This window comes from Monodelphis domestica, chromosome 2, assembly GCF_027887165.1.
Source record: "Monodelphis domestica isolate mMonDom1 chromosome 2, mMonDom1.pri, whole genome shotgun sequence".
In the NCBI taxonomy this organism is placed as follows: domain Eukaryota; kingdom Metazoa; phylum Chordata; class Mammalia; order Didelphimorphia; family Didelphidae; genus Monodelphis; species Monodelphis domestica.
The window spans coordinates 267,024,865-267,050,304 of NC_077228.1; the positions used below are offsets into that span (position 1 = coordinate 267,024,865).

A 25,440-nucleotide genomic window follows, 5' to 3' on the forward strand; every position below is an offset into this window, starting at 1 on the left:
CAGAGTCTGCTTCAGTTGCCTTCATGACTCTGTTGGAATGAATTCTTTTCTATCCATTCCACCCAAAAGTCTTCATGTGCTTGGGATAGACATGCCCCTAACTCAGCAACAGGTTTGAGGCCTGTTGGTTACTCTCAACCCATCTTAGCCTATCTGCTGAGATGGCTGTGTATGCCATGGTTTCTTGGAACCACAGGTGAGAGTTGGTGAAAAGTGGACATCAAAGGTAGATGAGCAGTCCCAAAAAGGGCTCAGCAAACCCTCACACCAGAGGTGCTAGTCCTCCCTGCACACTCTATACACCCCAAGGAAAAGAGATACATTTGGAAATGAAGGTGATATTTTAAAAAATGGTAATTGGGTTGTGTTATCATTTATCAGGAATGTCAGAGAGGGGATTTTTATTTTAGATAGGGGTTGGACCAGATGACCTCTGTGGTTTCAAACTATAGGATTTCATGATTCTAATTAAGGGACTTGCCTAAGAACCACAGCTTATAAATTGTAGTCAAGACTCAAAGTCTCCAGCTTCCAGTTTTCTGCTCTTTCCCCTGCACTATGACAGGTCCCTTTCCTCTAATCTAATTTTCTTTTTCACGGCTGTATTTAGGAAACTCGAAGACACAAAGAGATTCAAATCATTGCTTTAATAAATAGTCATTGGCAAATTCTCATTTTCCTTCATTAAAACCACTAATTTAACCGATTAACTTATTGATCTGTATGTAAACAGTCCCAAGGTATCTTTTCCTCATCCAAAATTCCTCCCCCAACAAATATATCCCACTCTAAATTCCAGCACCCATTCCAATTAGAAGTCCCTGAGTTCAGGTTTGTGCAAATTCATTCCCCACTCTGAAGCACAGTGGGATAGGAAAGCAAGGATCAGAAGAGTCAGGAGCAGGGACAATCTATTGCCCTAAGAGAGATATTATTAGAATCTAGAGAATGCAGAGAAGTAGGGTCTCATCTCTTTAGCAAAAAAAAGACATTATGATTGGCGAAGAAAGGAAGGCTCAGGGGGAAAGAGGACCTTAGTGTTTGTTAGAGGAGATAAGACAAAAAGTCTTAAAGGAGATATCTCCCTATCAAAGGGAAGATGACTATTCCAAAAGTCCTGACTTCTTAGGAAAAAGTCATAAATGTCCAACGATGATGGATCAACATGTTTCTAAAAGGTGAAGTCTAAGGTGCACCTGGCACTTTATCTTCTCTCTCCTGCTGGAGGGTAGTGCTAAGAGTGCCATAGACACTGATCTTGGCTAGAGAGATACTCTCGAGGTAATCATTTCGACCCTTTTCATATAGGACATAGACCTGTGGGGTCCCATCTCCCCAAGTTCGATCTCCCTCCACAACTGTCAAAGATGAGTAACCACTGGGACCTGGCCACAGCTGAAGTGTGTCTTTCCACCATGTAGTACCATTGCTGAAACTCCAGCGTAAAGTCAGATTTACCCCTAGAGAGAAAGATGAAATCAGGAAATGTACATGGTAGAATATAATAAATGACTGTTGAACTAGAAAGCATAAGAGATACAAAAAAGAAAAATGCCAGTCCTTCATCTCAGGGAACATACCATCTAATAAAAAGGCTATAACATAATTTATCTAAAATAAGACAATAAAAGGTAGAATGGGAAAGGGGAAAGGAGAGGTCAAGACAAAGAGATAAGAAAATGGGGAGGGAAGGATCACTTTCAACTGGGTGACTAAGGGCCTAGGGAAATGAAGACAGACTTCATGGAATGGGTGGTGTTTGAGCTAGATGTTTAAGGAAGAGGAGAATGTCAATAGGTAGAGATGTCTGAGAAATTCATAATAGGTTTCTGTGAATGTAGAGCCAAGAAAAGCCTGAAACTGGGAAATGTTAAGTAGTATGGTCTTTCTGGATAAAGGGGGAACTATAGGAGAAAAAGCTATAAAGGTAAATTGTTACTAGATTGAGAAGGGCCCTCAAGCAAGGAGTTCATATTTTACTTGGTAAACAATGGGAAACCAAAGGCAGCTAGGAGACACAGTAGACAGAATGCTGGGCCTAAAGTCTGGAAGACCTGAGTTCAAATCCAGCCTTCTAGTGGTGTGACCCTGGGCAAATCACTTAACCTTCTTTGCTTCAGTTTCCTATAAAATGAACTGGAAAAGGAAATGGCAAACCACTCCAGTATTTTTGCCAAGGAAACCCTAAATGGGGTCACAATGCGTTGGATGAAATTGAAATAAGAAGGACAATAATAATAATAAAGACTGCAAGGTACTTTACAAATATTAACTCATTTTATCCACAAAACAACAACTCTGGTAAGTGCTACTATTACCCTCTTTTCACAGATGAAGAAACTGACTTGCCCAGGGTCATATAGCTAGTAAATGTTTAAGAGTGGATTTGAACTCTGAACTTCCTGACTTTAGGTCTAACGTCTAACAACTGTATACCACCTGGCTGCTTCCAATAATGTAGGGAGATGCTCTTTTTATTTTTTTATTTTCAGCCAGGGGGTGGGGGAGGAGGGAGAAAAGAGGGGGTAACTGTTGCTGAGGAAACCTCCTTTATCAATGAAAATCAGCGATTCCTATGCTACTTAAAAGTCTTAGAAAATTGCCAGTCTATTTCCTGGGGAGATAAGGGAAAAAGAAAAAGAACCTATATGTTCCAAAATATTTATAGAAGCTCTCTTTGTGGTGACAAAGATCTGGAAATCGAGGGGATGTCCATTAATAGGAAAATGGCTAAACAAATTGTGTTGGAAATGCGGTAGCATTGTGGGAAACAATGTCCAGACTAACTTTGAAAAAAACTTGGAAAATGTTACATGCAATAATGAAGAGTGAACCACATAGAACCAAAAGAACATTATATACAATTACAGATTTAGTATTTGAAGAATAACTTGTGAATATTCACCCCCCCCAAAATGAACTGAAAAGTGGAAACACAAAGGATATATTTATATTTTCATATCTGTTAGCCAGATGATGTCTTCTATGGTGTGGGGAGGGGAGGGAAGGGTTAAGATACTTAGAAATAAATTTTATTAATAAAAAAAAAAGAAAGTTGCCAGTTTCAGTGATTTGTCTAGTCAGTATGTATCAAAGGCAGGACTTTAATTCAGGGATATTATCGACTCCTTGGCCAGCTCTATTCACTATACCATATTATCTCTCTTTAAAGGTATACATTATGAAAATTATTTTTAAAACTTTGTAAAGGGTAGATTGCAGGGGCAGATAGCCAGGTCTAGAGACGAGAGGTCCTGGGTTCAAATCTGACTGTAGACCCTTTCTAGCTGTGTGACCCTGGGAAAATAACTTAATTCCAATTGTCTAGCCCTTACAGCTCTTCTGCCTTGGAACTGATAACTAGTATCATTTCTAGGACTGAAGGTAAGGGTTTGAAAAACAAAAAAAGAGTGATTGCTGAAAAAAAATGGAAACAAGACCTATTAGGAAGCAATTACAATGAGAGTAATAAGAGTAGAATAAGACTAGAATCAGGATAATGGCAATGTGAATAAAGAACAGGGATAAGAGATTTTGGAGATGAAATTGTATGTGGGGGAGGGGTGAAGAGGGAAAGAAAAGGGTCAAAAAGTACTCTGAGGAAAGGGAAAGCATCCTCCCCCCTCCCCTCCCCCCGGTGCAAGCATCCCAGGGACTTACGATATTCTGGATGAGCTGGATTCGAGAAGAAGACCAGACCAGTGCTGGTGGCCACAGCTCCTGCAGCCACAACGGGGTCGATGAGCTCTTTGTCGAAGGTCACATCTTGGAGCCGGAGGGTTTCACAAGCATCATAACTTCGGAGAATGATGCGGCAGTGACAATGATAGTTATTCTGGTTTCGGGTATTAATAACGACGGAGCCATCAGGGAGTTCGTAGGGCTGAGGGGGCAGCAAGTCAGAGGCTTCAGGGGAGAAGGCTCATTCAATGGGGAGGTGGAAATGTGGAAATGAGCTTGAAGAAAGCTAGGGTATCGGATACATAGGTCTCTGTGGGAAGCAGAGCCTGAGAGGTGAAAGTCAGTGGTTGGGGACAGGGAGAAGAACAGACATTTGGGTGTATAAGGGGGGGTGACATTAGTGGAATGGATGGGGAAGTAAGGAGTTTTGTACTCTAAAGTTTCTAACCTGGCATTCATCAGGATTGAAGTCATTTGGCTTCTTGGGTTCCCCAAAGGGAATCCCACTGATACTACCACCATAGTGCCAGGATGCTCCTTTGTCATCACTAATGAGGCAGGAGACCCCATCACGCTTCAGGGTTCCATGGCCACAGACAATGAGCCGGCCCTTATGTGGCTCATGCCGCTTCTATTGGGAAAACAGAACGTCATGGAGTGAGATCCATGGGAATCTCTAAACCTAAGACTCTAAGGCAGAAAAGAGGCATCCCCACTTACATAAAACCAATCAGAGAAAGTTTCACATTCTTTGAAACTCCTTCCAGTTTTTCTCTAGTCTCCCTTTTGTCCAATATTGAAAAGCTTCAACCTTTAGTCTCCACCAGGCTTTGTTAAGGAAGATATGTTTCAGGGGGGTAGCTAGGTGGCTCAATGGATTGAGAGCAAGGCCTAGATATGGAAGGTTTTGGGTTCAAATCTGGATTCAGACACTTCCTAGCTATGTGACCCAGGGCAAGTCATTTAACTCTTGTTGCCTAGCCCTTACCACTCTTTTGCCTTGGAACCAATACACAGTATTGCTTTTTAATACAGAAGGTAAGAGTTAAAAAAAAAAAAGGAAGTTATGCTCCCATATCTCCAAAGGCCCCTTCCAAGTGCTAAATAAGCAGTTTCTCCTTAGAACAAACTTCTGTGACAATAAATTTTTCCATTTTCCAAATGGGAAGCTCATTAAGAAAAAAAACAAACAACAAAACACATCCTTTCTGGTAAGATGTCTTTCTAGAAAGATTGGATGAGTTTTAAGTCAGATCTCCTGGCTCTACTATGATTCAGAATCAGATTCCCTCTAAAAATTTCCTTCTAGGAAATCTTACTCAGGAAGGAGTCACAACTCTACCACAACTTTTTTTCTTTTAGGTCATCACTGGGTAAGTAAATCTTGTCTTTTAAGAGAACTTTCTTTTTACAAAGTCTCAATTTCTGTTACCATAATAATAATTATAAAATTGTAGCATTCATTAGAAGGAGACCTCAAGAGTCTTGTAGTCTAAACCATAACTGAGCAGGAATTTTCTCTGCAATTAATCCCTGACAACAATCATCCAAACTGTTTGAAGATGTTCAGTGGAAAGTAGGGAGCTCACTACCTCATAATGTGGCCCATAATAGTTCATATTTATATAATAAATGTTCATTTTAGGAAGTCCCCCTCCCCTTTCCAGCTCTCCCCAATGACCTGAATGCCAGAGCCTGGTCCTGGAGCAAACATTTCAGTTCCAATATCCAAAGAGAGGTTTCTGGGTGGGCTCCAAGTGATGCCATCATCCTTGCTCCACACCAGCATGGTGGAAGCCACGGAACATCCAACATAATGCGCACAGAGAGAATAGAAGAGGAACACGGTACCCGTTTCAACATCCCCAACCACAGCCCCCAAGTTCAGTCCATCTGGAATATCCCCATCATCCACTATAAATGATGTGGGAGACCATGTGGCACCTGATAAAAAACATAAAGATCAAGCTATAGAAATCAGATTCTCAGCTCCTATCCTATTTACCTCTTCTTCCTTTTGCCTAGAATCTCATCTCAGATTTATCAGGACACTTTGCCTAGTCTTCTCCTTCCTCCTTGTCTCCTAGGTATATCAATATGAATTTTTTACCTCCCTCCCCTCAATTCTCTGTCTCCCACCAATAAACTTCTCAGTAAAAGCTGTGTTATACATATCTCTAATGCTGAGAATGGGGATTTACACATATTAGGCACTTAATAAACATTTGCTAAATAAATGATTCAGTTGTTTGGGTTCCCAGGCTAGATACTCCCTCAACCCTCTGTCCCCCAGAATCCAGGCACCTCCATCTGTTGACCTCCGCATGGCAATGAACTTAGCCCCTTCATCAGAGGATGACATCTTCCGGGCCTCTGCAAAGGCAAGAAGGGTCCCTCTGGGAGTGGCTGAGATCAGAGGTATTCTGAAAGTGTCTACGCTCCCAATTCGTTTCCCACTCACCCAAAGGAGTTGCTCCAAAGTCACCAATGGTTGTACCTGTAATAACAGGGGAAGGAAGTCAAAGTAGGGGCTGGAGCTGAGGTTCTCTTACCATCTAGTTCTTGAGAGGAGTAGGTACTACAGTCAGATATCTGGGTCTGATTAAGGGAGAATTATCACTGGATCACAAATTTAGAGCTAGAAAGAACCTTACAGACCTTCAAACTTGTCCCTCAAAATTTTACAGAAAAGGAAATTAAGGCATAGAGAGATTATTAGACTTGGCCATGGTTATAGCTAGTAAATGTCTGAGATGGGATTCAAGTCCAAGTCTTTCTGTGCCTCCAAGTCCTATGTATTAATCCCAATAATAGTGAGTATATGTTTGAGAAGATTAAGATTGATCTAGTATCATTTTCCTATTGATCCTATTAACAACTAATTTAGTTAGGTGGTAGCTAGGTGGCTCAGTGGATTAAGAGCCAGTCCTAGACACACCTCAGATACTTCCTAGCTGTGTGAACCTGGGCAAGTTTCTTTTCTTTCTTTTTTTTTTAAACCCTTACCTTCTATCTTGGAATCAATACTGTGTATTGGTTCCAAGGCAGAAGAGTTGTAAGGGCTAGGCAATGGAAGTTAAGTGACTTGCTCAGGGTCACACAGCTGGGAAGTAACTGAGGTCAAATTTGAACCTAGGACCTCTCATCTCTAGGCCTGGCTCTCAAGACACTGAGTTACACAGCTGCCCCCTCTGGGCAAGTTTCTTAACCCCCATTGCCTAGCCCTTGGTGCTCTTCTGCCTAGGAACCAATACACACAAAGTTGATTCTAAGACAGAAGGTGAGAGTTTTTATTACCTTCCCCCCACCCCCAACTACTTTTGTCTTATAACTCTTAAAACAATTGCTTTGTCTCTGAGCTCAGTTCAGAGTTCAGCTGGCCTGAATTAAGTTTTTAAAAAAAGCAGCTCTTCTTGCCTCAAGAAATTTTGCTACTGTTGGGGAAATCAAAGATGTCTGGTTTGCTGTCCAAAAGAACTGGCTGGTTATCTTTTGGATTCCAATAATTGAGTACTTCTTAGTCTCATGGGAGAAGGGGTACTGTTGCTAGCCCTTCATTGCCAATCATGGTTTCTCTGTGCTTTGGCTTTGTAACTAGTCCTTAATTCCATCAACTCCCTTCTGTCCTTTGATACAAAATCTTTGATCTCCCCAAAATCTACAAAAATGGAGCTAGGGGTTTTTTGTGTTTTTTTTTGCTTAAATGGAGGCAAGACAATGTCCCATTTCTTGACAGGCGGCATGACCCTACTAATAAACGGTTATCCTGTGCAGAGATTTGCCACAGTTTACCCTTTTGTTAAATTCCATTTGCAATACCTTATATGACTAGATAAAAGGGAAAGAGAAGACTTATAGGAGAAGCTGAGGATAAAAAACTCAGTTCTAGGGAATCACAGAGACAGATAAGGATCGGGATATGAACTCAGAGTTGCTATCTTTATGGATGGCTGATTCCCCAGGAGAGCTGGGGATAGGGCTCTGATATCTGGGCCCAGTGGGTTGGAAGGGCTAAGTTAGGTCCTTGGAGAGCTAGGAGTTCAGAAACTTAGGCTTCAGTCCTTAAAGAGAGCTGAATTGTAGCCTTGGGGCTGAGGTAGGGGAGGAAGATAGAGATCTCTGTGATCAAGTACCTAAGGATGGAGAGCTTGGATACCTGGGGGTAAAACAGAGATAACTTAGAAAGCTTATGGTGGGGGGTGACCAGGGGGCAGTTGGGGATAGAAAGTGGGGTTGGTTGCCTGGGTCCTTGTGAAAAAGGAGAACCTAAGACTTTCAAGTCCCTAGAGACTGCTGTTGATACCTAGGTCCTTAAGGGGGTGATGAGAAGTTTTAGTGGCTTGGATTGGGGGAAGGTGGGAATGTGGGACTCTAATGTCTGGGTCCCCGGGAGCAAAACTAGGGCATATATGGTCCTAATTAAATGAGAGCCGGGAAACCTTTTTATAATGTTTATGAAAAGTTTTGAGGGGAGGGGTGTCTCTGATGCCTGGGTCCCTAATGTATGTGAGTGGCAGGGGTATAATCCACATGGAAGGGGTATTACCGGAGTGTGGATCTCCGATACCTGTGTTCCCAGAAGGAATTGTGGGAGGTCTGGAAGAAGCTGGGCGAGAGGCAGAAGTAAGCACGAGAAAACGGGGATGGGATCGAGTACCCTATGGGGTGACACTAGGAAAGCCTAGATCCTGAGCTGGGCAGGGGCACTACTTGGGAGAGAAGTTGGCATGGAAAGTTGCAGAGCTGAAGGGAGGGCTCGGGGCGCAGCGCTCGGAAGCCTGGGTCCCCAAGGCAAGGAGATTCGAACTTGACACTCACCAGGCTGAAGTCATCGGGCATCCACGATGCTGCACCCGGCGGCAGCAGCAGAAGGCTCACCAGGGAAACCCAGACCCCGCGGACTCGGTACGACCCCGGCGACTGGGTCTCCTGGGGATCTGGTCCCTTCTCCATGACCCAAGACACAGACTGGGAGCTGCAGGGGAGCGGAGGAAACCGGGAGTCAGCTGATCCCGCTCCCTTGCCCTTTAAAAAAAGAAACCCGCCCTTTCCTTCCTGATTGGACAGTGTCCTGTGCTCGGACATGGGCGCTTCCTTTCCCCTGTGACGGACTTCACCGAGGCGTCCCTGATTGGACAGAGAGCTCCACCTCCTGCCTCCCTCTTACCCTTCTAATGATTCACTGGCTAGCTTTAGGAAACGGCGTTTCCGATTGGCCTGGTCGACTCTATGAGAGTCACAGGGCTAGCAAGAACTCATTGGCTGAAGCAAATAGGGAAAAGCTCTCCGAGTCTTCTGATTGGCTCCAGAACCTGGACCTTGAGGAACCGATGGGGGCCAATTTAAAGCCGCAGAGGGCTTGGAATGAATGAGATGGTGAATTTTGTGAAAAAAGAATCAGTTTTTAATAAAATCTGCAGATTACAAAATCTTTATCTGGAAGCCCGGGGGCGAGGATGGGGATGGGAATTGGGGCGGGGGAGAAAGCTTCTGAGGCCAGGTCTGTTTATTTCTTCCGTTTCTTCTTTTCCCCAGAGGGGCGCCTGTTCTTCTTCCCCAAAATCTTCATGAGGTTCTTGGGCATGTAGTAGGGTTTCTCCGGGGAGCCATCGTTCCGTTCCTGGTCTTCCACTGAGCCGGGAGCCAGAAGCACCCCGTGAATTCTACCCTCTCCCAGGCCCTCTAGGGGTTGGCCCTCCCTCGCTCACTTAGTATAATATAATCTCTTTCAGAACACTACCCCCTGGGGCAGCTGGGTGGATAGAACCAGACCGTTAAATGGGAGGTCCTGGGTCCAGATAGGGCCCCAAACACTTTTTAGCTCTATGACCCTGGGCAAGTCACTTAAACCCAATTGCCTAGTCCTTATCGCATTGTTATCATGAAACCGATAATAAGGCCTAAAAACCCTCCAACCCCCCCCCCCCCACCTTGACTTTTTGGCTTCTAATTCATTTTGCTATCCTCTTCTAATGGTTGTGTTCATCCCATTCTCATTCACAGTTCTGATGTCTAATTATATCTTTCCATTCTATTAATTCTTCATCTTTTTGAAAGCCCACCTCTCCTTCAAACCTAGCTCAAATGCCACTGCCTGCATGAAACCATTTCTAGGTTCCCAACAAGCATATTTCCTTTCTCCGGTGGTATTGCCCAGCATTGTTCATCTTAGGTGTGCCACTTTATAATTTAGTGTGCCCAAAGTCACTTTCCTCCCTTTGAGTCTCAGATTTCTCATTTAGAAAACTGGGTAGTTAGGTGATGCAAGGTGTAGAGCACCAGACCTAGAGTTCTGAAGACTGAATTCCAATTTGGCCTGACACTTCATAGCTTTTTGATCCTGAGCAAATCATTTAAATCTTTGTGTGACTGATTTGATTCCACATCTGTGAAATGAGGCTAACAGCAGCACCTACCTTCCAGAGTTATGAGAATAAAATGAGGCAATACTTTGCAAACCTTAAAGTGCCATATAAATTCAAGCTATAATTGTTGCGATTATCTGTGAAATGGAGATGAATGATGCTTGCATTGTTATGAGGAAAGAGGTTCATAAAGTGACCACAAACTTTGGACTCTGAACTCTCCTAGGGTTAAGATCTATGTGTATTTTACATATGTAACATTTACTTCCCTAAATTTCATATGTATACCATATTCCCATACCCTTCTTAGAAAATAAGGCTCCGGGGCAGCAGGGTAGCTCAGTGTCTTGAGAGCCAGGCTTAGAGATGGGAGGTCCTAGGTTCAAATCTGGCCTCAGACACTTCCCAGCTATGTAACCCTGAACTAGTCACTTAACCCCCATTGCCTAGCCCTTACCACTCTTCTGCCTTGGAACCAATAAACAGTATTGATTCCAAGATAGAAAGTAAGGGTTTAAAAAAAAAGAAAAAAGAAAATAAGGCTCAATGAGAACACAGAAGTGCTCTGCCTAAACTTGTATCTCTCCCAGCATCTTATCCCAGTGTACTGTTCACAGTAGTAACTTTAACAAATATTTGTAGAACTGAATTTAAAGCCCATTTTCTCAGAGAGCCTTCCTCCTGAGAATTGCCTTTAAATCTAAGATTTAGCTCTTTGTCTCCTTTGTTGGATCATTATTAATCCTGTCCCTTTACCTTCTATTCCCTCTGGTGTCCCTGAAGGCCCTGTTTTCTAACATCCTTCATCCCCTAGCAAAAATCTATATATCCAGCCCTAATTTTTCTACTGAGTTCCACATTTCTAGTTGCATGCTAGACATTTCCAAATGTCCTATCGGTATTTTGGATTGAATATGTCCAAAATGGAACTCATTATCTTACCAAGCCCCAAACCTCCTCTTTGACTTATTTCTATTTTTGGCACCATCATATGCCCAGTAATCTATGTTTGAAACCTTAAGGTTATCTTTGACTTTTCTTTCTCCACCTTCCATATCTGAACAGTTGCTAAATTCTGACAATCTTAACTCCATCCTTATTTAGGGTCTTATCACCTTTCATATGAACTATTATAATAGTTTTTTAATTGCTTTCCTTGGTTTGTCTCTTTCCTTCCTAATCCATCTCTTCATATAGCTGTCAAAATAATTTTCTTAAGGTACAGGTCTGACCTAGTCATTCTTTTGGTCAAGAATTTTCATGGTGTTAGGAGCAGCTAGGTGGTTCAGTTGAATGAGATCCAGGCTTAGAGATGGGAAGTCCTGGGTTCAAATTTGGCCTCAGATTCTTCTTACCTGGGTGACCCTGGGCAAATCACTTAATCCTAGTCCTTACTGCTCTTCTGCTTAGGAACCAATATTCTGTATGGATTCTAAGACAGAAAGTAAGGGTTTAAAAAAGAGAGAATTTTCATGTCTATCACCTTCAGGAAAAGACACAAACTTCTCTATCTGGAAGTTTAAAACTCTTCACTTTTCATGTCTTTTATAATATTACTATTCCCTTTTGAGTACTCTCTGTTTCATCTAAAATGGATTACTAACTTTCCCCAGACCTTAGTAATCCATTTCCCATCTCCTTGCATTTGCAGAAGTTGTCTTTGTCTCCATGACTGGAATGAACACTTTACTTATCTCTGTCTTCCAGAATCCTTTTCTTTCTTCAGGGCTTAGCTCAGGTGCCATCTTTTTTAGGAAAGACTTCCATGTGTGGATGCCTTTCCTACCCCAATTTTTAGTGTTCCTTGGGTTATTTGTCCCTATGTGTTGTATTCCCCCAGTAGAATATAAATTCCTTGAGGTCAGAGACTTTTTTTTAAAACCCTTACCTTCCATCTTGGAATCGATATCGTATATTGGTTCCAAGGCAGAGGAGTGGTAAGGGCTAGGCAATGGGGGTCAAGTGACTTACACCAGGGTCACATAGCTAGGAAGTGTCTGAGGCCAGATTTGAACCTAGGACCTCCCAAGAGACTTTCTTACTTTTTGCACAGTGTCTATCCCATAGCCAATGCTTCATAAATATTTGTCAAATTGGTTTGAGATTCAGGCTGGAATCCAAATCCCCCCCCCCCCCCCCAAGCTCTTGTCTTTTGGCTTCTGTCCACCATTTTTGTCAAGAGTTTTCCCCTTCCAAATCTCCTCTAGGGGTACATGATGAGGGTTGATATGCCAGTCTGTTGAAGGCACATATTCATGCCTTCAACAGGGAGGTGCAAAATCATGTTTCTAGGAGGAGGAAATACTTACAGAAACAGAGGAAGAGAGTATCTACACACATGCTGAAGGTACTGAAGAAGCCAGAAGCAATAACATAGGCACCAAAGATGGAGATCTGGAATATAGAGGATAACAGGAACTTGGAAAGGTAAGGACCCTTGGAGGAGGGAAAATTAAGGTGGTGGGAACACTCAGGTCCAAAGAAATAAGGATAGAGGCAAGTGACTCACCATGATGGGAAGCCAGTAGTAATTGAGGTTGGGGGAACGAAATTCCTCCTTTGGGGCTGGGATTCGGCCAGTAAAGAAAAAGAAAGAGAGGACACCTGGAGAGAGGAGAAAAAAGTCATGTAGAGGGTGTGAAGCAGCTCTATCATCCTCTTCCATTCCCACCCCAATAGGCTCATCTCTTCTAGTTCTGGACTTTTTGCCCCTCTTTCACACACACAATTGCCTTTATTAGGGCCCCTCCAGACTCCACTGAGGTGGTGTGACAAAATGAATGGTTTTGGAACAGGATCTCTTTTTTCCTACTGCTTCTATGTCTATGTATGCCTATGTATCTGTAGATAAGGTAATTAACTTCCATGGCCTTAAATTACTAATCAAAATTCTAATCTCTCTTTAAATTGTGGATCCTATGAAGTGTTCTACCTCTGGGTTTTGATTTCTCCTCTGAAATGAGGGGGAAGAGAGTATTGGTTGGATTAAGTAATCTCTATGTAATGTCTTCAATTTCTTTTTTTCTTAAACCCTTACCTTCCATTTTAGAATCAATATTATGTATTAGTTCCAAGGCAGAAGAGTAGTAAAGGCTAGGCAATGGAATTGACTTGCCCAGGGTCACACAGCTAGAAGTTTCTGAGGTCTGATTTGATCCTATCTCTAGGCCTGGCTCTTAAGTCCCTAGTGTCTTCTATTTCTAAATTCCCTGCCCTTACTCACCAACTCCTGCCACCACCAGCAGTTTCCCAAAGAAAAGCAGCAAATCTGTAACTTTATCAAGGACGACCACTCTGTTGGCAGAATTTGGGGAGTTATCATTGGAGAAGGGGAAAGTTAAGAACAAAGCAACTACAGAGATGGGATGGTGGGGTGAGGTGAATGATTAGGGGTTCGGAGGAAAAGCAGGATGGAGGATGGATCTCTCTGCATAGGAATTTCCTTAAGATCAGGAGGCAGGGGATGGATCTTGGGAGGTTTGAAGGCGTGAGGCTGAGGATTTGACACCCTGACCTGACAATGTTCCTCATGAGCAGCATGAAGGCATTCTTAGCAGACACGCAGAAATTCTTGCCATAGATAGCAATCTGGGAGAAGAGAAATGAGAAGGGAAGATTCCTAAGATATTTGCTTTCTCAGTAGTTATACTATCTGCTATTGGGGGTGCTATTGGGGTGGGGGCACAGAGTCCCAGAGGCCTCACCATGATGTATGCATTTCGGTTTAAGAATTTGATGAATTTCTCCAGACACCAGAAACAGCATTTAAGACAACACATAAGACATCGGGTTAGGGAGTTCTGGGCTCCTGCAGGTGGGAGTGATGTGGGGTAGAGAGGAGAGGAAGATCTAAGTGTCTGGTCACAGGTTCTCTCATCAGGAGTCCCCTAAGATGCCAACCCTCCCCTCTCCACAGAATGGAAGCATGAGGCCTAGCTCTTATCTGCCTCCCCCCACTCCCCACCCCCCACCAAACCTCAGGTACCTGATCGATCTGCTCCCACCTTTTAGTTTATGATCCAAGTACTCCAAGATAACCCTCACCAATTGGACTATAGTCAAGATCAAGGCTCCGAAGGCCAGGGACCCTGTGTGGTAACTGAGGGGATGAGACCAGTTGTTAGGGGCTAAACTCACTTGAAATCCAAGCCTTCCTTGTCCTCCATCCCCCTTCCTCCAGTCCCCAGGTCCCTCCCCTAAGAATCCCGGGTTTCAATCCTTCTGATTTCTCTGAAAGTATCAAGCATTCATGTCCCTGAGCTACACCGACCATAGAGTCCTTATGAAAGCAGCTCCCAAGGGCCAGGTCGGGATATCCTTGGGCTTGTTGAAGGCCCAGTAGAAGGAAGCAAAGGCTCCAGCCAGGACACACTGCCCAAAGGCCAGCACCCAGTTGACCGTCCAAAACAATCCTAGGACCCCATAGATCTGCAGGTTAAATAGTGTACGCTGAGCTGGCCCGGAAGAGGAGTAACCGAGGAACTGGCAAGTTAGACCGGGGCACTTGTCGATGGAGAAATTGAGTTGACTGGAAAAATTGACCTGAAAGGGAAAAGAAAAAATAGGAAAGGGCTATTAATTAGTCCTTGTGTCAGCACTGTGCTAGGAAAGGGGAATGGAGAATAATCTCATTCTAATTCGAGTTCCATCCTAGACCTCCCTTCCTTTTATCTCCCAACTCATTGTGAGGTCACCCTCCTTAGGGAGCACCAAAGAATCTCCATCCTGTCCTCTAGTTTCTCTCTCCCAAATAGCCTTCTTGTCCCAAAGTTTCCTTACCAGGGGCTGACATGTCTCATTGATCCTGACATCCTGACATCCTGGGTCACTGGAATTGGGAGCCCACCATCCATATTGAGGTTGTCCAGATGTGGCCAGATACCCAGGGAAGGAGTCAAGGAAGCATGGGATAGTAGAAGAAGGGATGGATTTGGGGGTCAGGGGACCTGGGTTGGAATCCTGGTTCTATTACTTACTACCTATGTGACTTTGAGGAAACCTTTATTGGGCAAGCCTTTATTAAGTGCCTATAGACAGGCAGCTAGGGGAGACAGTATAGAATGCTGGACCAGGAGTCAGGAAGACTTATCTTCCCAAGTTCAAATCTAGCCTTAGATATTTATTAGCTGTGTGACCCTAGACAAGTCACTTAACCCTGTTGGCCTCAGTTTCATCATCTGTAAAATGAGCTGGAGAAGGAAATGGAGAACCACACCAGTATCTTTGCCAGGAAAACCCCAAATGGGGTCATGAAGAATCAGCTACAACTGAAATGACTGCACAACAACAAATGTGCCAGGCACTTACATATGATTTGACCATCTCACAGCCTATTTCCTCATCTGTAAAAGGAATGAACTATTTCCAACTCTAAATCCTATCATCCTTTGATAGTAGTGAACATATTGGGACTAGGAAAAGATGCTTCTTCAGACCCTGTCAAGAGGAAACAGCTTCCCCATTATCAACAAGGCTCCCTTAACTCAAAGGGAGACACACAATTCCCTGCTATAGTCTGGGGCTCCCTGGGGGCACAAGGGTCAGGAGTTTAGTGCATAGGGGAGCTGGGACAGAGGATACAGAGCTGTCATGGCCCAATAAGCCACACAGATGAGCAGGAGGACAAATGTCAGGAGCGGGTAGAACATGGTGGACATCATGTGTCCCACAGCCCTGCAGAAGAGACATTCACTCATAGACCAGGATGCATTTCTTTTAATCTCCCAGTTATTGCTCTGGGTCTCTCAGCATTATTTATATACATTATTACCCTACCACTCCCATCCCTTTGTTCCTCTTCCCAAACATGCTCTCCCTTCCACCATATTTTTTATACAGTTAGAATATAGGTCCCATGAAAGTCATGATTAATAAAATGAATTGTATGCCAGAAGTGGAGTAAAAGACACTGAGGACAGTTTCCTCACCTGTAAAATGAGAGGTTGGACTTGACAATCTCTAAGGTCCCTTCTAGCTCCAAATCCTATTATCTAGGAGTAGCTAGGTGGCTCATTGGATAGAGAACCAGGCCTGGAGATGAGAGGTCCTGAGTTCAAATTTGGCCTCAGACACTTCCTAGCTCTGGGACCCTGGGCAAGTCATTTAACCCCAATTGCCTAGCCCTTATCACTCTTCTGTCTTGGATAGAAGGTAAGGGTTATTTAAAAAAAAAATCCAATGTATGCCTAGAAAAATGTGGATCAACCACAGAAGGTAGATTGAAACAACAAATGGAGTTTGAGGGGTACACTGGTATTACTGTGATTCTAAAAGGGCCACAGGGTGCAGGATAAATTCTTTTGCAGAGGGTTTATGAAGACTTGGATGAGAATTACATGGAGAAACAGGTTTGTAAGTAGCACTCACAACAATGAAATAAATTTAAAAATCGAAATATCTAAATATAATTTATACTTAAAAGTTTTGTTGCAGTTTTAAGCTTTAAAATGCATAAAATTCCTTAGGTTTATAAAGCTTATAAAGCCTTATGCTCCTTTATTTAAGAAAAAGGGGAGAATAGGAGCAACTAGTTATAGTTAGCTCAGTAGATTGAGAGCCAGGCCTAGAAACTGGGAGTCCTACATTCAAATCTGAACTCAGACACTTCCAAGCTGTGTGATCCTAGGCAAGTCTCAACTCTCTTAACACCCATTCCTGTTTGACTCATTTCTGTCCCACTCCCAGCCCCATGCTCCTTCCTCACACATCTCAAATCATTCACCATTCTCTTCCCCACTAACTTGCTGGCTTCTTCCAGGAGAGCAATGGCTATCCGGATCCTCTGTCTGAGGAAGATCAAAAGCAGCAGGAGGATCCCTTCCAGCACCGAGACCACAATCACTATGAGAGAAATGGGGAGGAGTGGGGAAAGTATAGAAATGGTAGAGAAGATATGGAGTTAGTATAATCGGGAGTACAGCCACCAGCCCTAAAGACCCTTGGGAAAGGTCAGCAATATATCCAGTATTTGGCAACAAGTATGGGGGAATCGGTAAGCGGTTTTGTGGATGGGGGCTCAAATTATAGGGATAGGCCTTTGCTGGGTTTTAGAGGGCTTGGGGATCTGGGGGTATTGAGGGGGTAGGGTATGACTCACAGGCAGCTAGCCAGGTCTCTTGAACGTTTTTGTAGGCGGCGAAGTTGGTAGTAAAGCCCAGCTGGGAAATGGTGGGGGCTCCTTTATCCCGAAGTGTCTTGTATTCCATCCAACAGTGGTAGATCCCATATGCGAGAACCCCTAGCACCCCCAAAATCAGCACCAGCACCAAGGGCCCCACCATAAGGCGAAGTAACAGCAAAAATAACAAGCTCAAGACCAGAGATATAGCCAGGGCACTGAGGATAGGAAGGGATGGAATGAGGGATGGATGATCCCAAAGTTTTTGTGTTCTTCACCCTGTTCCTGATGCTGCCTTCCTTGGCCCATAATGTACTATTTCTCTCTCCCAGTCTTTCGAAGCCTACTCAGTTCAATGACCCCAAGTTGCTCTTCCACTCTCTTATTTTTCTCATCCTCTATTTCTAAGTCAATATCCCCATTGGTTCTTGGGGTGCTTCCTAAAGAGACTGAGGAAAGAATGGGGGATTCTGGATAAATATGGCAACTCACATGAGGATCCAGTACCAGGACCGTGCAATATCTTCAAAAATCTTGGTGCTAATTTCTCGGGCATTAAGGGTTTTCAGGAGACCACTGAAGTAAAGAATGAGGGTCAAACTAAATATGAGGGCCAAAGTGTGGGTGGAAGAAAGAACTAGGATAAGGGAGGAAAGAGAAGAAGAATATCTCACTTGATGCCTTGAGTAATATTGGTTGCATTCAATGTGTTTGAATCAGGAAGAGCCATGGAGTTAATGTTGGAAGGAAAACATCGGCCCAGAGCTGGAAAGGGAGAATTTGGTGAAGGTCAGATTCATGTGGTACCTGGCTCCCAGCTCCCTGGTTAATAAATGCTTGCTGCATGTAAGGATGTTTAGCTCCTGCTCCTCCTTGGGAAGCCAACAAAAACCTTCCTAAAGTATGGGCTTGTCCTACTCTAATACTTCAGAGATCTCAGTCTCCTTTGTAGGTTCATCATCATGTTTTGTCCCCTATCTCTTGCTTACCCTCAGCCCTCTTGTGTCTCTGTCTGTCTCTGTCTCTCTTTCCCTTCCACCTTAGAATCAATACTGTGTAATGGTTCCAAGGCAGAAGAGTAGTAAGGGCTGAGCAATGGGAGTTAAATGACTTGCTCAGGGTCACACAGCTGGGAAGTGTCTGAGGTCAGTTTGAACCTAGGTATGACTCCCAATCCACAGAGCCACCTAGCTGCTCCCATCTCTAAACTTTCTCTTAAGTGATCTCATCATCTTCCATGGAATTGACCAATCAAGTGACTCCAAAATCAATATATATATATATATATATATATATATATATATATATATATATATATATATATATATATATATATATATATATATATAAGCCCTCCCTCTCCTGATGATCTCTTCTGATTAATCCCATTCTCAGATGATAAAGTGCCTAATACTTGGGGATGTTCCATAGATAGGAACAGGTCTAAAATAGACATCATTATCTTTCCCCTTAAATCTATTCCTCTTCCAAACTTAATCATTCTCCCAATCACTTAGGAGTCAACTTGGACTTTTCATTCTCACTCTTCCTTTCCTCACCCCTTCCCATCTTCAATTAATTTTACCTTCTCACCTCTATTTGTATCCCAACCACCATATAGTTCAGGCCCTTTATCATCTCTTGCCTGGACCACTGCAGTCTTTCTTTTTTTTTTTTTAATTCCAAGGCAGAAGAATAGTAAGGGCTAGGCAATGGGGGTTAAGTGACTTGTCCAGGGTCACCTACTCAGAAGTGTCTGAGGTCAGATTTGAACCCAGGCCCTTTCATGATCAGACTTGACTCTCAATCCACTGAGCCACCTAGCTGCCCCCCTGCAACAGTATTCTAATTGGTCTCTGCATTCAGTCTTCCCTCTTACCAATCCATTTTACACAGGAATACCAAATTTTCATTCCACTCCTACCATGTCATAGCTAGGAGAATCAGGAAAAGTCTTTTAAAGTGGGTGAATCCCTTTAGTAAGTTAGGGATCCCAATGGGGTATAGGTGAGGAGAGAAAGCATTTCAAGTGTAGGGGGGTAAAGGTGGAAAGGGAACAGCTAAAGTAGCATAATTTAATTGTAATGCAGTGTGCTCAAGGGTAGTGAACCTGAAAGAATAGTCTGGAGGCACACTCTAAAGTGGTTCTGTCAAATAGCAAACAGAGAGGGCTGCGAGTGCCTGGATCTGAGGAGACCAACTAGGAGGCTATGATAATGACCCAGGTGAGACGTGACAAAGGCCTACACTACGATGATTGTCTCATTTAGTAGAGACACTGAGCAAGTAAACTGGACAAGACTTGACAACCGATTGGATTTGGGGTAGGCAGAGTGGATGGGGGGGCTGGAGAGTCCAGGGGGGGGTTTGAATTGAGTGAGTGACTAAGGCATTAAACTTGAATGCCTGGAGGAATGGTAGTGCCCTAAATGGAAAGAGGGAAGTTAATTAGGAGAAATGGGGAGTTTAAGGGGAAAGATAAAGAAAATTATTTTAGACATACTGAGTTTGAACTTTGAACTGGGCCTTTCAGTCTAGTTAAAAACCCCTTACTTTCCATCTTATTAATTATTAATCTTGTGTATTGGTTCGAGGCAGAAGAGCAGTAGGGACTGGGCAAAGGGGATTAAGTGATTTGCCCAGGCCTACTTTTCAATCCACTGAGTCACATTGGATGCACAATGGCAAATAAATTGGTGCTAAATGAAGTCAAGTGCAAGGGAAACAGTCCTGGACAGAGAGAAGTAGAATACCTGGGTTCTGATCGCCTCTAACTTGTTGAGTGACCTTGGACAGGTCCCTTTTCTCTGGGCCTCAATTTCCTACTCTGAAGCACTTGGCTTAGAGACTCTAAAGCTCCTTCTATCTGTGTAGTTTTGTGAAAGGACAAATCATTTACTAACCTGGAGTAGAGGGGAGGAGGAAAGCAGGGCAGATCTCCAACTGCAGACTTGAAATCACTTCCTGGAAAAAAGGAGAAGGTTGCAGTTACATACATGTACTTACACGTACGCCCCACTAGAGGAGGAGTGATATGGAGAAGATTCAATCTCTGGTTGATCTCCTTTAGTCTATATTTTTCCCAGGAAGGCTTTGGTTGTTGTTTGGCAGGACTTGGGATCATAGCTTGTGTATGTATGTATGCATGTATGTGTGTGTGTATGTGTGTATCTATGTGTTAGTGGAAAGAAGTCTTACCATTTTGGGATTAACCCCAGGCTGACAGAAGATCATGGATGAATTGAAGACATCCTCCACAGTCTGATACAACTGATCAGGGTTTACCATCCAGAAGGACTCAGGGCAGGAAGAAACACAGACCTGCACAGGGTAGAGAGGAAGGCTACATACAATAGGCAACTATTTGCCAGAGTCTCAAAGGGGCTAAGTGAGAGAATACCAGGATCCTGAGGAACTCTAAGAGGGTTGGGGAAGAGGACCCTGAGGGCAAAGATGAAGGTCAGAGTTGGAGAGGACCTTAAAGACCATTTATTCTAACTTCCCTCTGTTAGAGGAGTTGAGGGAAGGACCAGAGAGGCTAGGTAATTTTTCCAAGGTCACTTAGGTTAAGTAACAGAGCTGGGATTTGAATCCAGGTCTCCTGGTTTCTAATCCAGGGCTCTCTTTGGGTTCCTTAGGGGCTGGGAGAGGACGTGGGATTCCCTAAGAGGCCCCCCTATGTTCAGGCTCTGACCTGGGTAGTAGGGCACTGAAGTCCATTCATAGTAGCTGTAATAATATTAGTAGCTGTGATACAGCTCACGATATTGAAGTAATAGAGGTATGGCTTCTTTCTGTAAGGAGAGAGGTCAGGACCACAAGCCTGGGTCAGGTAGCTACAGACTCAGAGGTTCAGAAGCTTTTGGGTCTTGAGGGGATTTGGATTTTGCAAAGGCTTGTCTACTCCAAGGGGCAGCTAGATGGCACCATAGTACATAAAGTCCAGTGCCTGAGTCAGAAAGATTCAACTCACTGAAGGCAAATCTGGCCTCAGACACTTACTAGAGGTGTGACACTGGACAAGTCACTTCACCCTGTTTGCCTCAGTTCCTCAACTGGAAAATGAGCTGCAGAAGGAAATGGCAAACCACTCCAGTATCTTTGCCAAGAAAACCCCGAATGGGGTCACGAAGAGTCCAATACAACTCAAGTGACAGCAACAAAAAATCTACTTCACCTCCTTGGTTTTACAGATGGCCAAACAGAGACCCAGGGAGTTCAGATGACTTGCTGAGGGCAATACTGGCATTAAACCTTGGAGGTAGGATATGAACTCAGGTTCTCTGAGTCTGGAGTCAGTACTTCCTACTAGGTACTATGTCCTCCTTCTTTGAATCTCTCAGGTGATAAGGTTTAAACTCTAACATATTATACTATAGATTTTCTAGATGGTTAGAAACTTCCTTGGGAGCAAGGGTTGGGCTAGTTTTCTTTTCTTTTTTTTTTTGTATTGTCTATATAGTAAGTTGACCACTTAAGAAGTATTTGTGGAACTGATTTGAACCCACAGGACCCAGGATGGTAGGCACCTTAAAGATCCACTATAAACTCTTATTTTATAGAAGACAAAATGATTAACTGTTTGGTTCCAAGCCCTGAGCTATTGGAGCCTTTACTCTTAAGGAGCTTATAATCTAGGGCGTAACCAGACACATAGACCTAAACAAAACAGATAACAACTGTAAGCCAAATGATACAGTGCTGACTTTCCAAACAACAGGGGCCGGAGCAGGGACAGAGCTCTGTGGGTTAGACAAATCAGGGGGGCTTGATGGAGAAGGTCAGACTCAAGGTGGATCTTGAAGGTTGGGGGAGGATTCTCCAAGGTAGGAGGGAACTAATTTCTAGTGGAAGAAGATCCATCCTCAGTGCCTCCCTCTCTCAGGGACCCAGCATTCAGGTTCTCTTACTCATTCTCTCCAATCCCACAATAGGCCCCTGTAGAGTTCCTGGGATAAAGAACTTGACGAGGATCTCCATATAACCAGGCTGAGGGACAAAGAAATGGAGAGGTAAAGGACATTCAGATCTTAATCTCTTTGTGACACATCCTTCTCCCTCCACCTTCAGATTCTAGGAAGGGAAAAGCTCACCAACAATCCCCACAACAATGTAGCCTGCAATGAACACCAGGAAGAGGACACAACAGATGACATCAGTGCAGCTCCTAGGGAGAACGAAGGGTGGAAAAGAGATCCCCCCCAACCAAAGCAGTGAGGAAGGGGATAAATGCTGGAGACTTGGAAAGATCATTGTTTAGGGGTGTGTGTATGTGTGTGTGTGTGTGTACATCAGGGATAGGAGTTGTGGTGTGGGAAATGTTACCTGTTCTTGATGGGACCTCTGAAAGATGGATCATATTCGACAGGCTTCCCTGAGGGGGAGAATGAAGGAAGGCAGACTCAAAACTACATACATTAGCATTTAATGGCTGTCATTTTGTGGGTCAGCCTTGTCTTCTTCAGAACAAATTCCTTCCCTTTCTTCTTCTTTTTTTTTAAACCTTTACCTTCTATCTTGGAATCAATACTATGAATTGGTTCCAAGGCAGAAGAGTGGTAAGGGATAGGCAATGGGGGTTAAGTGACTTGTCCAGGGTCACACAACTGGAAAGTGTCTGAGGCCAAATTTGAACCTAGGACCTCCTTGTCTCTAAATCCACCGAGTCACCTAGATGCCCTCTTCCCTTTTCTTAAGGGCTAGCCCAAGCCCTTTTATCCTTCCCCTGCTGCTGCCTCAGAGGCTTCTTTCACAGGTGTCAAACTTTACTTGCAGGGTAAAGGAAAAGAAAGACTAGGAGAGACAGATGGAGACAGAAAGGCAGAGACAGAAAGACAATCCTAGAGAGAGACACACACACACACAAAAAGAGATAGAGATAGACAAAGAAAGACAGCCAGACAGGAGAGAGACCGGGAACCAGAGAGATAGACAGACATAGAAACAGAGGAGACAGAGCAGTTGGACAAAAAGGATTGATCAAGAGAAATAGTCAGAGATAGGTGGACAAGAGAGAAAGAGAAAGATGACCAAAAAGACAGTTAGACAGAGACAACCAGAAACAGGACAGAGACAGAGAGACAGAGTGAGGGAGACAGACAAAGAGACAAAAATAGAAACAGAGGAGACAAGAGAGAAGGAATTGGACAAAAAGATAGAAAAATAGACAAAGAGAGAAAGACAGAGATAGACAAGAGAAGCAGCCAGAGACAGAAACAAAGAGTGAGGGAGACAGACAAAAAGAGACAGAGAGAGGGAGTTGGACAAAAAGAGATGGAGAGATAGACAGAGAGAGAGAGTTAGTTGGACAAAAGGTGAGCAAGAGGGACAAAGAAAACCAGAGAGATGGGTTTGGGAGGGAGACAGAGACAAGAGTGCAGAAGGAATGCAGGACTCAGTAAAGGGTTGGGAACGCCAGGTTACCTGGCAGCGGGAACTCCTCCCCAGCCCCACCTTGCATCTATATGCTTATCAGACCATTTTTTCCGGTTCACACCGCCATGGCCTTGAGCCCAGGAAATAGCCTTCACCTTTCTCCCTCCCCCAGTCAGGAGTCTCTCTTCTTCCTATTTGGGCCTTTGTCATTCTCGGTTTATACATCTTCTCTCCAGGCTCCATTAATCTCTCTGGTCCTCAAGCCTCCCCCATTCGCCTCCTCCTAGGTAGTTTTAATTTCTCTATTAGCCTTCAGGGCCAGAATTTCCAGTATGAATTCCTCACTCCTTCCCTTAGGGCATGAGGAGCAGCAGCTGGGAGGGAGACTGGGAGGCGGGCATCGGTTTTGTCTGGGGACTCCAGATTGTAGAAACACAAAGAATTAACCCTTGGGCTGCCTTTAGCCTCTCATCCCTCTCGGGGCCTCTGGTTCTTTCTTCCTCAGCTCCTTGGTTCCAGTGGTGAGGAAGTGAAGAAAGCTAGAGTGATGCCTGAATTTAAGTGGAGCCGTATTGCTCGGATTATGGACAAACTGTGAAACACCTGAACTTAGAGCACACCCAGGGGAGGTGAAAAAGAATCCTCTGGAAGGATTAGGAGAGGGGAGGAAGGTATTGGAAAGGGCCAGGGGTAAGGGAAAAGAGGTTGGCAAGGTCAGGAGAGGGGGTGTCTGTTTTCCCCAATTACCCTGGACTCTGTCCGTTCTTAGGCAGGTCAATCATTGACCGGTAGCCGTCTCCAGGAAGTCCATAAGGACTCACCCTCTGCCTTCCTGATTCCTCAGAGGGGTACAGGCATTCAGCTCTCGCAGTGGCCTCTTCCCTCTAGTTCCCCCTCTCACTTTAGTAACTCAGATGGTGCTCAGTGGTTCAGTTTCCCAGTCCTTTCTCCACAGGATCAAGAATCCAATCTTCCCTAGCCATCAGGAACCTGAGTGTCCAGTCTCTTGAGGGATTCTTTCTCTAAGCTCCAGAGGGCCCCAGGAGTTCTTTCTCCCCTCTAGCTGAGAGGAATCCACAAGCTCAGTCCTCCCATCCACCTCACAAGGACCCAAGCTCACAGTTCTTTGAGACTCCATCCTTTTAACTCCTGCACCATCTGGTTTCCTCCTACCTCCAAGGACTCAGTAGTTTACACCTCCGGGTCCAGCTCCCTAAATCCTCCTCCCTAGGTTCTTCTCCTTATCTCCTCCACCCAGTCTATGCAGCCTCTTTTTTCCTTCTGCTCCTCTTAAGAATCCCGGAGATCTGACCCCCTCAGTAATGCAAGCTCATTTCCCTGTACTTCCTCTGGAGTCCCAGGACTCTGGCCCTTCCCAGCATCCCTGAAGCCCTTGCAGTCCCTTAACCAGACCCACCATTTCAGGGTCCTACGCGGCTGGCCCCAAGCCTTACCATAAGCCTCGTCCTCATCTTTTTCCTTCCCCATGACTACTGGAAGGCTCCAGAGGAATTGGCGCCTTCTCTAGGGAGCTAGCTTCTTACCTGGTGCCAGCCTCCAAGCTCCACCTCCTTCCCTGCTGCCGTCATCATCCCCACCCCTGCCTCTCACCTGTGGTCCTGTACTGGCCTACCAACTTTCCTTGTCCAGGTCTTTGCATGACCCAATCAAGAACCTGATTGGGGGTTAGGGAGGTGACTGCAACTGGGGCTGGGCTGGGGCAATCTGACCTGAAACAATACTCAGGGCTTTTCTGAAATGTATGTAAATTAATACCATTTTCTGGTGAGAGTTTGGAGTCTGTCTCCAAGAACAAGGGTCACCTTCTGTCCCACAGGACTTTAACCACAGCTTGATACTCCCTCCCCTTTCTTGGACTGGGCCCTAGCTGACACCTGACCA

The 25,440-nt window shown here is 44.2% G+C and overlaps 2 protein-coding genes across 3 annotated transcripts; both read right to left on the reverse strand.

Annotated features, from left to right (window-relative positions):
• Window positions 1-628: 628 nt before the first annotated feature.
• NEU1 (neuraminidase 1) lies at window positions 629-8,781 on the reverse strand. Its single transcript, XM_001376258.3, has 6 exons — window positions 8,500-8,781; window positions 5,986-6,178; window positions 5,363-5,625; window positions 4,130-4,312; window positions 3,661-3,883; window positions 629-1,460 (listed from the first exon to the last, which is right to left on the reverse strand). Exons 1-6 carry the CDS (start codon window positions 8,764-8,766, stop codon window positions 1,186-1,188), a joined length of 1,404 nt encoding a protein of 467 aa, XP_001376295.1. The 5' UTR covers window positions 8,767-8,781; the 3' UTR covers window positions 629-1,185.
• Window positions 8,782-9,062: 281 nt separating this feature from the next.
• On the reverse strand, window positions 9,063-25,094 carry SLC44A4 (solute carrier family 44 member 4). 2 transcript variants are annotated; one of them, XM_056817919.1, is made up of 21 exons: window positions 24,993-25,094; window positions 22,489-22,537; window positions 22,257-22,330; window positions 22,074-22,152; window positions 20,858-20,957; window positions 20,362-20,484; window positions 20,067-20,127; window positions 17,838-17,928; window positions 17,656-17,739; window positions 17,143-17,381; window positions 16,787-16,886; window positions 15,622-15,719; window positions 14,826-14,923; window positions 14,317-14,588; window positions 14,051-14,145; window positions 13,751-13,854; window positions 13,561-13,634; window positions 13,270-13,340; window positions 12,556-12,650; window positions 12,356-12,440; window positions 9,063-9,312 (listed from the first exon to the last, which is right to left on the reverse strand). In XM_056817919.1, exons 1-21 carry the CDS (start codon window positions 25,024-25,026, stop codon window positions 9,188-9,190), a joined length of 2,151 nt encoding a protein of 716 aa, XP_056673897.1. In that variant the 5' UTR covers window positions 25,027-25,094; the 3' UTR covers window positions 9,063-9,187. The 2 variants fall into 2 exon arrangements, with proteins under 2 accessions (XP_056673897.1, XP_056673898.1); XM_056817920.1 differs by lacking the exon at window positions 22,257-22,330 and having other exon boundaries at window positions 24,993-25,092.
• Between the last annotated feature and the right edge of the window lie 346 nt (window positions 25,095-25,440).

What these genes read in the sequence shown, in the direction of transcription:
- NEU1 (XM_001376258.3), bottom strand. Translation starts at nt 8,766, where the DNA reads ATGTCCGAGCACAGGACACTGTCCAATCAGGAAGGAAAGGGCGGGTTT. An exon ending in GACCAGGCTCTGGCATTCAG is followed by an intron (nt 4,313 to 5,362) that starts GTCATTGGGGAG and finishes TTTTCCCAATAG; the next exon opens with AAGCGGCATGAGCCACATAA. An exon ending in TCAATCCTGATGAATGCCAG is followed by an intron (nt 3,884 to 4,129) that starts GTTAGAAACTTT and finishes CTGCCCCCTCAG; the next exon opens with CCCTACGAACTCCCTGATGG.
- SLC44A4 (XM_056817919.1), bottom strand. Translation starts at nt 25,026, where the DNA reads ATGGGGAAGGAAAAAGATGAGGACGAGGCTTATG. An exon ending in AGATGAGGACGAGGCTTATG is followed by an intron (nt 22,538 to 24,992) that starts GTAAGGCTTGGG and finishes TCTCCCCCTCAG; the next exon opens with GGAAGCCTGTCGAATATGAT. An exon ending in ACTACTGGCTTCCCATCATG is followed by an intron (nt 12,441 to 12,555) that starts GTGAGTCACTTG and finishes TCTATATTCCAG; the next exon opens with ATCTCCATCTTTGGTGCCTA.